Here is a 12143-nt window from a genome sequence, read left to right as displayed (position 1 = left end):
TGGTTTAATCATATTTAATTAGCTAACTGATGGTTGCAGGTGACAAATTTTACTTTTCGGGAGGCATTTGTTTTTTTAAAGCCTCAAAACTTTAAGGTGCAGCTCTTGCTATCTTACCAAGTAAAAAGTTGTGCTGAGGCTATCACTGAACTCTCCAGTGTATCTCAACCAAGACAATCTTTAGTGATAATAAACAGACTTGCTAGAAAGTCAGCTGCAAAGATCCTTCTAGCAGACCAGTCCAGGTATCATCCTAACAAATGATTTTGTTGAGGAAAACCAATAGAAATCTAAATTATGGTCTGTCTGAAACCAGCCAAAGCCTTAGCACCATAAACTGCATCTCCAGAGGCTCTTCCCTAGGCTGCCTGCTCAATCAATCTAGTGAAACTAGTGAATAATAATGGCATAGTAGCAAGAATCTTCATCAAATTGAGAACCTCGGAACCATTTGCCATCCAGATTGGTGCCCAGCAAGCATACTGTTTGCCTGTTGGTTTTCACTGGGTTGTTTATGGATTAATGCCCCTTTTTATGTGTCCAGATGATTTGGAATCCACATCAAGCTTTGTATGGCTTGTTCTGAGTCTCTGTAGATAGAAAATACTTATGTTAAAGATTTCTTCTAATTGCTAGTTTGCTCCATAGCAAACACCTTACCAGTGACTGGGCATTACTTGCACGAACTACAGTTACTGCAGGCTGTCCGGATAGCTCTGACAATCAATATCTTTAATACCAAAATAACGAGTTTAATCTGATGTCCTATTGGAAGGCATGTTGAACTGGTGGTGTTAACAACACAGCATTGAAATCAGCTGACAAATGTTGCTCTCCTGGTAGTGTGCTGTCTTGAACAACTTGCCTTGGTCCCAGCTGCTTATCTAGCACCACCAGCTACCTCCTGAAAGTATGCTGTGGATATATTTACCAGGTTGATGGCTATTGGGCCATATGCCACATACAACCTGTTCCTGTTCCAACTCCCAAAACAGTAAATGAAGATGTGCAAAGAAGAGCACTTTGTGGCCGAGTTCAAGGTTCCCGGAGTGTTCAGAGATTTTTCACACTACTTCGAAGTGGCTGCATAGAGGAGAAAACTTCATGGAAGGCTCTTGACTGCTCTCCACCCGTTTTGACTCCTTGATTTTTGATTTCAGTTCTCAAGAGATTAAATTAAGTTCAACTTTCATCTTAATTATGTATTAGGCCTCAACCTCTTAGTGAAATTATTTTGGTTTCATGCTGGGCCTTCACACAGTTTTGAAAATTAAGTTGTAAATGCCCCTTTCATGTTTTTCATGTTGTTTGTTTAGTTTCAGTAACTTATTTTTCAGTTTCATTTTAAGTATATTTTATATATAATCCAGAATGGTTTCATAGCCCCTTCTGAGGCTGCATTGGCAAGAAATGAGCTCTTTTGGGTGCTATAGATCAGACCTCTGTTTAGCTTAATGAAAAAATAAGTAAGTCCCTGGTGGCTACTTACTATAGCAAAAGGAAAAGAAGAAAGGGATTGGTTCTGCATTTGTATAAGCAGATTTAGACTAATGATTCTCATAAAAAAATATTCTGTGCTTTTTTCTCTGTGGACGTGCATTTCACAGGGAGTCTTGTTCATGTGTTAATTGGTACAAGGTTCATCTATCCAGATTTTGTAGTCCAGAGTTTTTATCAAGGTTCTTGCTGGTATGCGCATTGCTGCTGCCATCCTAGGATGGTGTACCCACTGATACCAACTTGAATTCAGTGGTAATACTCGTTAGAGGGAAGAAATCTGCAGATTAGTGTTAGACTAATCTCTGTCAAGAAATACCATATGAGGTACTGCCTAGCAGCATGTTTTCTTCAGGCAAAGAGAGAATCTCTCTTGCCCTGTGCTTAGGAGATCTGTTTTTGGTCACTAGTAAGCCTCCAGTTTTTAAAATCTTGAGTAACAGATGCATCCAGGTGATTTTTTGTCATCTTCAAATCCTCACCTGCTCTGACCAGTTTATCTTAGAAAGCAGGATGAAAGCTGACTGCATAGTTACAGAGTTGACCCCACTCTAGGCTTGGCTAGACTTGATTTCTTGGAGCAGAAGGCTTTGTGTGCTTTGGTCTAATTCAGTTATTAGTGAGTGACTTTGAAACATAAGGTCAGGCAGAGATATTCTGGTTGCTTGTATTGGTCAAGGTTGCTTAAATACCTGTTTTTGGAGGACTCTCAGAAACAGAAGAATGGGGTTTTCTGAAAGACTTGTTGACGTATGTGGGAGGCAGGGTGGACCCTTCTTCCAGATCCTAGTATTCTCTCTTGTCCCTTAGATTTCTGGCTAACAGTAAAAATTGTCATGTGGGCTGTTTTGTCAGTTTAATTCATAAAGAAAACTTGGCTGTAACTGTAGATATGCTTGGTCTACTCATATCTTTCTTTCCCTAGTCATAAATCTAGTGTTGTGCTCTGATTTCTATGTGCCCTCTTATGAGTCAGGGGTTCAAGGATCTGACTTTGCTCAAAACAGTGAGGGTAAGACAAGGAATGTACTGCATCCTACTTAATGGAGGAAGACTATAGGGAAGAAGGGGTGCAGGGACTATCTATCTTGAACTGTTGTGACTGGCAAGAAACCTCCTTCTCTCCTCCGTGCTTTTCACACTCTTTAATTAATTTTAAGCTTATTCAAGGGCACTGAGGAGCATCAACTCTATTTTTTTCAATTGTTACAAGCAGAACTTCAGTTAGAATCACACTGTCCTTTATTGTCTTAATGTTCATAAAACTATGTAAAACTCTAGCTTTTAAAACCTAAATTGATCAGGAAACCAGAGAGTTATGTCTTAATTATGATCTGAAGAAACATGTTCTCAATCTGACAATTTTCAGATTAATATGTACACATATTTGTACACATGAAATCCATCCGCGGGTCCTGAAGGAGCTGGCAGATGAAGTTGCTAAGCCACTGGCCATCATATTTGAAAAATCATGGCAGTCAGGTGAAGTTCCCGACGACTGGAAAAAGGGAAATATAACCCCCGTTTTCAAGAAGGGGAAAATGGAAGACCCAGGGAATTACAGAGCAGTCAGTCTCACCTCTGTGCCTGGCAAAATCTTGGAGCACATTCTCCTGGAAGGCATGCTAAGGCACATGAAAAACAACAAGGTGCTTGGTGACAGCCAGCATGGCTTCACTAAGGGGAAATCCTGCCTGACCAATTTGGTGGCCTTCTATGATGGGGCTACAGAATTGATGGATAAGGGTAAAGCAGTTGATGTCATCTACCTGGACTTGTGCAAAGTGTTTGACACTGTCCCACACGACATCCTTCTCTCTAAACTGGAGAGATATCAATTTTATGGATGAACCACTCGGTGGATAAAGAACTGGCTGGATGGCCGCACACAAAGAGTTGTGGTCAATGGCTCCATGTCCGGTAGGAGACCAGTAACGAGTGGTGTCCCTCAGGGATCGGTGTTGGGACCGGTCTTGTTTAACATCTTTGTCAGTGACATGGACAGTGGGATTGAGTGTGCTCTCAGCAAGTTTGCCAATGACATCAAGCTGTGTGATTCAGCTGATATGCTGGAGGGAAGGGATGCCATCCAGAGGGACCTTGACATGCTTGTAAGGTGGGCTGATGCCAACGTTATGAAGTTCAACCATGACAAGTGCAAGGTCCTACACCTGGGTCGGAGCAATCCCAGGCACAGCTACAAACTGGGCAAAGAAGAGATTCAGAGCAGCCCTGCGGAGAAGGACTTGGGGGTGTTGGTCGATGAGAAAATGAACATGAGCCAGCTGCAGTGTGTTCTCGCAGCCCAGAAAGCCAACCGTATCCTGGGCTGCATCAAAAGGAGCGTGACCAGCAGGTCGAAAGAGGTGATCCTGCCCCTCTACTCTGCTCTTGTGAGACCTCACCTGGAGTATTGTGTGCAGTTCTGGTGTCCTCAACATAAGAAGGATGTGGAACTGCTGGAACAAGTCCAGAGGAGGGCCACAAGGATGATCAGGGGACTGGAGCACCTCCCATATGAAGACAGGCTGAGGAAGTTGGGGCTGTTCAGCCTGGAGAAGAGAAGGCTGCGTGGAGACCTCATAGCAGCCTTCCAGTACCTGAAGGGGGCCTATGGGGATGCTGGGGTGGGACTCTTCGTCAGGGACTGTAGTGACAGGACAAGGGGTAACGGGTTAAAACTTAAACAGGGGAAGTTTAGATTGGATATAAGGAGGATATTCTTTCCTGTTAGGGTGGTGAGGCACTGGAATAGGTTGCCCAGGGAGGTTGTGAGTGCTCCATCCCTGGCAGTGTTCAAGGCCAGGTTGGATGAAGCCTTGTGTTGGATGGTTTAGTGTGAGGTGTCCCTGCCTATGGCAGGGGGGTTGGAACTAGATTATCTTGAGGTCCTTTCCAACCCTAACTATTCTATGATTCTATGATTTTATATTTGGGGTTTATCAGCATTTTTAGAATTCTGACTATCAGTGTATAAACATTTGGGTATGAGGGAGCTGTTTGACAGAACAAGGGTAAGAATAGGTTTTTCCCATTCTAGTAACAAGAAGAGAACTGATTAAAATTTATCTGTAGTTTGACTGTTCTGGTGTCAAATCAGTTCAATTGCTCATTGAAGAGGAAGTCTGTTGGATAAATTGGCCACCAGTTCAAGTCTGAATTACTCTGGAGTCATCACTGCTAGATGGGAAGTTTCCATAGCAACAAAAAATGCTTTCTTTGCCATTTTAATTAGAAATGTTACCCATCCTCTTAAATAATCGATTTTGGCTATTTTTAGAATTTATCTGCAATTTAGAATAGTTGGTTCCCTGATATGTGTGTTACCTGAGGATACTGTACTGTGCGCATGTGTGCAAGCACATGTGAGCACTTGTTAATTCAAAATTGAGAATTTGCTTGGGAATAGAGGAAACAGGAAAGCAGCTTTTCCTGTTCCAAGTAATGAACAAAAAACAGGTGGCAGTGGAAGATAGCCAGTACAGAAAAATGTCCTTAGGCTCAAAGCGTAACACTGAAAGTACAGAATCCTGTGCATGAATAGTGTTTATGTTGCATCTTAATTAGTTTAATGCATGGTAAGTTTTGCCTCCTAATTTTTAGTGTTGTTTTTCTTTCTGCTTAGTCTATTCGTATTTTCATTTGGAATGTCAGGTTATGTTGGTTTTTTTTTTTTTTTGCTTTTGTGGGTTGGTTTGTTTGTTTGTTTGGGGTGTGTTTAACTTGAATTAATGGAAAGAATTTAGCTTGTAGGCCACTTGTATTTCAGCAAAAAGATTTTAAAGCATTTAGTGTTTGTGATTGAAATGCGAAATAGTATGAAAAATGCAACATAATGGGTATTACTTGTACACAAATGCTTTTATCTGCCAGTGTATGCAATTTTTACTGAAACAACTACAGGCTATTTTTGGTAACTTAAGGCTTCTAGCATTCAGTGTGTTGTCTTGCCTTACTTGTACTTTAAGGCTGTAAGGGGTTTTGTTATTACAATTTTAAATTCACAAAATGGTCATCTTAAATGTGTTTAATGAAAACTAAATGTTGCTTTTGTATCTTTGATACATTAAGTACTGCATGTATAATATACAGTTGTTAATCTATACTTGAAGCATATGCATTTCTTTCCTAGTTATGCTACTAGAACATAATTTGAATAAAATTACTGTCTTGGAGACTCTGAATGTAGATAAATTTTTGTGGTAACAGTTTCCATGTGCACTGGATGTGTACACTCCGAGACCATATGGAAATTGTTGATGAATAAGCTATTCTGGAAATCCTTTCTAGAACATGAAGAAGAGTGGTTTTTGTTGCTTTAGCCATATCCTTATGAAATGCCACTGATGTTATCTCATGCAGGAATGAAACACTGCTTTGATATCTACTGTACTTAACAAAATTCTAGTTGAATCAATCGAAACTGCCAAAGCAGCAGCATTACAACTTGATTTCCATCCTGAATCCCATTCCCATATGTTTTATTTTTCTGTTATCGCATGGCACTCTCTGAAAAGGAGAACATGGTCTTTCCTGTAAGATTAAAGTGCCAAGGTATATTTTCAGATGTTTGTGCTTCAGTGTAATTTTCAAATTTTAAGGAAATTATGGTCCTGTAAAGTTAGAGTATTTGGAGTAAGATTTCCTGCTCAGCTGTTTCTATATTTTTAGTGTAAGGTACTCCTAAATGTTTTTATCATTCTTGTAAAGAACACTAAGAAATTATGGAACTATATGATCTTGAGGTCCTTTCCAACCCTAACTATTCTATGATTCTATTAATATTTAAAAAGTTAACTATTGCCTACTTTAAACCTGCTTTTCCTATTTCAGAAAAGGAATGAGAAAGGTAGCATTACAAGTTCTGACATGCTTTTGCTAATGATGCATTTTATTCAGCTTGAGAGCACTGTCAAGTATAGTCTGGGAAATAACAGCAAATTGGAAACGTATAGGTGGGAACCATTTTTCTAGTTTTAAGTTATAAACTTCATACAGAGGTACAATGGCAGTCTGCTTAGGATTATTACAGTAAAAGCAACTTGCTCTAAGTAGGCAGTAAACTGCTACAAATCTTCATGTATGTTTCAGAAGCTGCTGAAGCCACTACAATAGTAGGACCTGATTCTTTCAACTTTATATCAGAGCCTGAATGGCCTAGCTAAGTTTAGGACTAGCAGCAAGGCACAGTACAAACAGGCAGTGGGAGGTTCCCCTGCTGTAAATAGACAAGATCTTGTGATCCATTTAAAGCTGAAGTTAGACAGCTAGATACCTTGGAGACCTGGACTTCTCAAGGAGAAGGTGAGAGTAGCTTTTCAGTCAGCTGTTAACTTCAAATAAATGGGTTAGTGCATATAACAAGATGATCTATTCCATCTCTGTAAGGGCTGTGGTACAGAAATTAACGCTGAAAAGGTGGAACAGAATAGATAGCTATATGTTCAGAAGATAAATAGAGCAATTTGATTAAAAGCTTATTTTGCCTCATTTATTACTGTAACAGTCGTTTTTAGAAGATTTTTCTCTCTAAGTTCAGCTGCAATTAACTGCTTTCATTTCTTTTTTTTTTTTAACAGGTGTCAAACAAAAAATCAAACAGCACTCCTCCCCCAGCACAGCTATCTAAAATCAAAGTACCAGCACCACAGACAGTACTGAAGAAAGAAAAGCGGCAGAGTTCTTCAAGGTTTAATGTTAGCAATAACAGGGAACTTCAGAAACTGCCAGCTTTAAAAGGTATGTCTTTTTAAATCAGAATGACTCTTGGGGGGATCTTGGGTATAAGACAGAAAAGCATCTCAACTATCACACTTGTATCTGGACAGCATACATAATATTATCAAGTATGCACATGCAAACTTGAATGTACTTGCATGCTCAAACACACTTTTGGTTTGTTTTTTCTTTTCTGTCAATCCTTACAGAAGGACTTACAATGTGTTGCCCTCTTGGTGATCAGTATATGAAATATTTTTGTTTCTTCAACCCAGAAATGTCTCTGTGAAAGTATGTTCGCTCGTCTTGCATAAAAGCAGAGTATTTGGGCTCTCTGTGCAAAATATTAGTCATCTGTCCTCAGTGCAGCATGCTGAAACACTACTTTGTACTAAAATATCTCTTGGCATTGTGAGAAGACCTGGATATCGGTATTTATTGGTCTTGTTTTTGTGATCATGGTTCAAGCAGAGTGGCATCTTTTTAGTGAATGTGATTTTTCTTTTGTCAGTTTTAAGGCTTTGTGATCTTTTATATTTACTGCCATCTGTAATGAAAAGATGGTGATAGTTGATGTCTTAATAACACACCTTTTATCTTTATTTTAGCTACTGTCTGTTACATAGATACATGTTTCCATAGTGTGCTTGTTGTAGTGCTAGGGTAGAATTTTCCAGATGTGGTCCGATGTACTGATCTACTGCTCTACTGCTTATGAGCAGCCGATTCGTTCTGAAGGCTTATTTAAACGAAAAAAAAAATAGCTGTTTTGAAGTGTGATGCATATTGCTTTCCAGTGTTTAAACTTGGCAGTGAAAGCGTGATAGATTCCTGAAGTGTTGATTAGTACTGATGTAGGCAATGTGAAAATGTCCAGGGATAAGACATTTCCTTCAGTCACTGTTTTCTTGATACAATGCATTAGTATTTCTTGAATATAAGAAACTTAGATTGTCAACCCATCTGAATTATACTGTTTTTATACAGTTTATACAGATCAAATTAGACTGCAACATTCATCTCTTCACACAGATACTGTTTTTACAAAATATATGAAATATTGTCCGTTGTGTTAGTGTAGCAGTCTATATACAAGATGCTGCTTAATTTTAAGATTTATCTGCTGTTTAATTAGTGAATTTTACTCTGTTAGATTTGTAAATGAGAATATTTAGCACCACAGATTATCAATAATATGGCCTATGCTTTAAACTGACATAGTAGGTTCATGCACAAGCTGTCACATCCAGGGTGTGACATAAGCAAATGACACTGAATAAAAGTAGTGATTTTTGTAAAAAGTTATGCATACAGCCTTATTGACTGGCATGACCTTTTGTTCAAAGGCTCAGCTGCAAAGAAAAATATTTGATACATGACCTAGAACCTCTATTTTTTCCTACTTTAAATAGTATGTTTCTGGTTGTGCCTGGGATTGTCAGCTCAGGGTGGCTAGAACTGAGCATGCTATGAAAAGCAGAGTGGACAGTGAGCTGGAAATGAGAAAAATGAATCCAGGTGGGAGTGGGGGAAAGTAATTCATTTTACAGTGGGTGAGGTAAAGTTTTGGATCTGTTGCTGTCTAAACTGGTACCCTATGAAGAATGCCTGCTTGGACATGGTAGGGGGGGAAAAAGTGGAAAAAAAAAATAGTAAAAAGGTAAGTCTTAAGATCTGTTTCAAGAAGATTCCAGTGCATTTGACATAACATACCTGGATGTGCAGAAATGGTAGGAGTATTGTGCGTATGCATTATATTTGCTTTTCAGTCAGCAGTCACTCCCCCTACTCTCAAGTGAAATGAAAGATCTTGAGCTCATCTGTGGTGGGTGTCTGATGCTCTGTGTATGTCTCCAGGCTCTTGAGGGTCAGACTTTGTTGTGAAATGCTGGTGCAATGGCTGATCTGGATAGATAATAGTTACTACATTTACTAATAAAGCTATGTCCAGTCTCATGGATCGTAGCAAGTGTCTGGATAGTTGCTCACTGCATGTGTTCACTTACACCCACCTAGTATGGTTGCTGAGAATGCTGTAGGCCAGTCACCCTGTTCTAATATGCAGAGATACATGACTTGGTGCGCGTTCAGTGGGTCAAGCAAAGCTGAGAAACTTTCTTTTTGGACAGCTTTAAGTGTGATGTTTAATGTCTGTGTCTGGGCAGGAGTTAAGAGTGGACTGACAGACTGTAATTTAAAGGACTGAGATGATTAAGCAAGGTTCGACTTTAATGAAGCGCTGGGAAGAACATACTGTTCCTTCAGCATAGCTGTGTTTAAACCAGCTTTAAAATGCCAGTTACTTATGTCAACTGGCTGTATTTCTGTAGCTACAGTGCCTGGGGAATGTTTCTTCTGTCTGTAGTAGACAGAGATGTGTATTTTCTTCATGTATGTTGGGTTGACTACTGTGTAGGCTGATGCACATTACATGAGGTTGTGTTTTAATCAGAGCATATAGAATGGGTCTGTCTTTGCATGCTTTAGGGTCTGTATTAGATCTGTGAAAGCTTGTAACTGGTAAGCTCTAAATGCCCTGTGGTATTAGAATCATAGAACAGAATCATAAAATAGTTAGGGTTGGAAAAGACCCTAAGATCATCTGGCTCCAACCCACCTGCTATGGCCAGGGACATCTCCTACTAAACCATGTCACCCAAGGCTCTGTCCAACGTGGCCTTGAACACTGCCAGGGATGGAGCTTTCACAACTTCCCTGGGCAACCCATTCCAGTGCATCACCACCCTAACAGTAAAGAATTTAATCCTTATATCCAATCTAAACTTCCCCCATTTAAGTTTTAACCCATTACTCCTTGTCCTGTCATTACAGTCCCTAATGAAGAGTCCATCCCCAGCATCCCTATAAGGCCCCCTTTAGATTCTGGAAGGATGCCATGAGGTCTCCACGCAGCCTGCTCTTCTCCAGGCTGAACAGCCCCAACTTTCTCAGCCTGTCTTCATACAGGAGGTGCTCCAGTCCCCTGATCATCCTTGTAGCCAACCTCTGGACTTGTTCCAACAGTTCCATGTCCTTTTTATGTTGAGGACACCAGAACTGTACAGAGTACTCCAAGTGAGGTCTCACGAGAGCAGAGTGGAGGGGCAGGATCATCTCCTTTGACCTGCTGGTCACGCTCCTTTTGATGCTGTCCAGGATATGGTTGGCTTTCTGGGCTGCAAGCACACAATGCTAGCTCATGTTAATTTTCTTATCCACCAACACCCCGAAGTCGTTCTCCGCAGGGCTGCTCTGAATCTCTTCTCTGCCCAATCTGTAGCTGTGCCTGGGATTGCTCCAACCCAGGTGTAGGAACTTGCGCTTGCCATGGTTGGCGTCAGCTCACCTCGTAAGTGTGTCAAGGTCCCTCTGGATGGCATTCCTTCCCTCCAGCGTATCAGCTGAACCATGCAGCTTGATGTCATTGGCAAACTTGCTGAGAGCACACTCAATCCCACTGTCCATGTTACTGACAAAGATGTTAAACAAGACCAGTCCCAACACCGATCCCTGAGGGACACCACTCGTTACCGGTCTCCAGCCGGACATGGAGCCATTGACCACAACTCTTTGTGTGCGGCCATCCAGCCAGTTCTTTATCCACCAGGTGGTCCACCTGTCAAATTGATGTCTCTCCAATTTAGAGACAAGGATGTTGTGTGGGACAGTGTCAGACGCTTTGCACAAGTCCAGGTAGGTGACATCAACTGCTCTACCGCTGGCCATCACTTCCGTAGCCCCATCATAGAAGGCCACCAAATTGATCAGGCAGGATTTCACTGTACTGAAGCCATGCTGGCTGTCACCAAGCACCTTGTTGTTTTTCATGTGCCTTAGCATGCCTTCCAGGAGAATGTGCTCCAAGATTTTACCAGGCACAGAGGTGAGACTGACTGCTCTGTAATTCCGTGGGTGATCCAATTTCCCCTTCTTGAAAATGGGGGTTATATTTCCCTTTTTCCAGTTGTCAGGAACTTCACCTGACTGCCATGATTTTTCAAATATGATGACTAGTGGCTTAGCAACTTTATCTGCCAGCCCCTTCAGGACCCACAGATAGATTTCATCAGGTCCCATGGACTTGCTTATGTTCAGGTTCTTAAGATGGTCTTGAACCAGATCCACTCCTACAGTGGGCCCAAGGTCTTCATTCTCACAGTCTCTGCGTCTGCCTTCCAAGACTTGGGTGGTGCGGTCAGAGCCTTTGGCAGTGAAGACTGATGCAAAAAAGTCATTAAGAACCTTGGCCTTTTCCAAACGCAGGGTAGCCAGTTCTCCTGAAAGCTTCTGGAGGAGACCTACATTGTCCCTAGTCTGTCTCTTCTCTGCATATCTATAGAATCCCTTCCTGTTATCTTTCACATCCCTAGCCAAGTTTAATTCTAGCTGGGCCATAGCTTTCCTAACCTTGTCCCTAGTTTCCTGGACAACATCCCTGTACTCATCCCAGGCCGTCTGTCCTTGCTTCCACCTTTTATAAGCCTCTTTTTTCCTTTGAATTTTCCTCAGCAGCTCCTTATCCATCCAAGGAGGTCTCCTGGCCCTCCTGCTGCACTTCCTTCTAGTTGGGATGCAGCACTCCTGAGCTTGTAGCAGCTGATCCTTGAATATCAACCAACAGTCTTGGGTCCCCCTGCCCTCTAGGTCTATATCCCATGGAACCGTACTAAGCAGGCTCCCGAAGAGGCCAGAATTTGCTCTTGTAAAGTCCAGGGCAGTGAGCTTGCTACACGCTCTTCTTACTGTCCTGAGGGTCTCAAATTTGGCCATCTCATGATCGCTGCAACCAAGGCTGCCCTGGAGCATCACATTTCCAACCAGCCCTTCCCTGTTGGTGAGCACGAGGTCAAGCATGGCACCTCTCCTTGTCAGCTCCTCTGTTACTTGCAGAAGGAAGTTGTCTTCCACACAATCGAGGAACCTCCTGG

At 41.4% G+C, this 12143-nt stretch overlaps 1 protein-coding gene across 1 annotated transcript in view; it reads left to right on the top strand.

The window, feature by feature from the left end:
* The window catches only part of PPP2R5C (protein phosphatase 2 regulatory subunit B'gamma), an 85437-nt gene that overhangs the window by 11163 nt on the left and 62131 nt on the right, over positions 1-12143 (top strand). The window contains exon 3 of the mRNA XM_065685260.1: positions 7077-7236. Coding sequence (XP_065541332.1) covers positions 7077-7236 — 160 coding nt within the window. The remainder of the gene's footprint in view (positions 1-7076; positions 7237-12143) is intronic.

This window comes from Lathamus discolor, chromosome 6, assembly GCF_037157495.1.
Source record: "Lathamus discolor isolate bLatDis1 chromosome 6, bLatDis1.hap1, whole genome shotgun sequence".
In the NCBI taxonomy this organism is placed as follows: domain Eukaryota; kingdom Metazoa; phylum Chordata; class Aves; order Psittaciformes; family Psittacidae; genus Lathamus; species Lathamus discolor.
The sequence above is the reverse complement of the archived record's forward strand: the minus strand, read 5'-3'. Positions and strand labels throughout refer to the sequence as shown.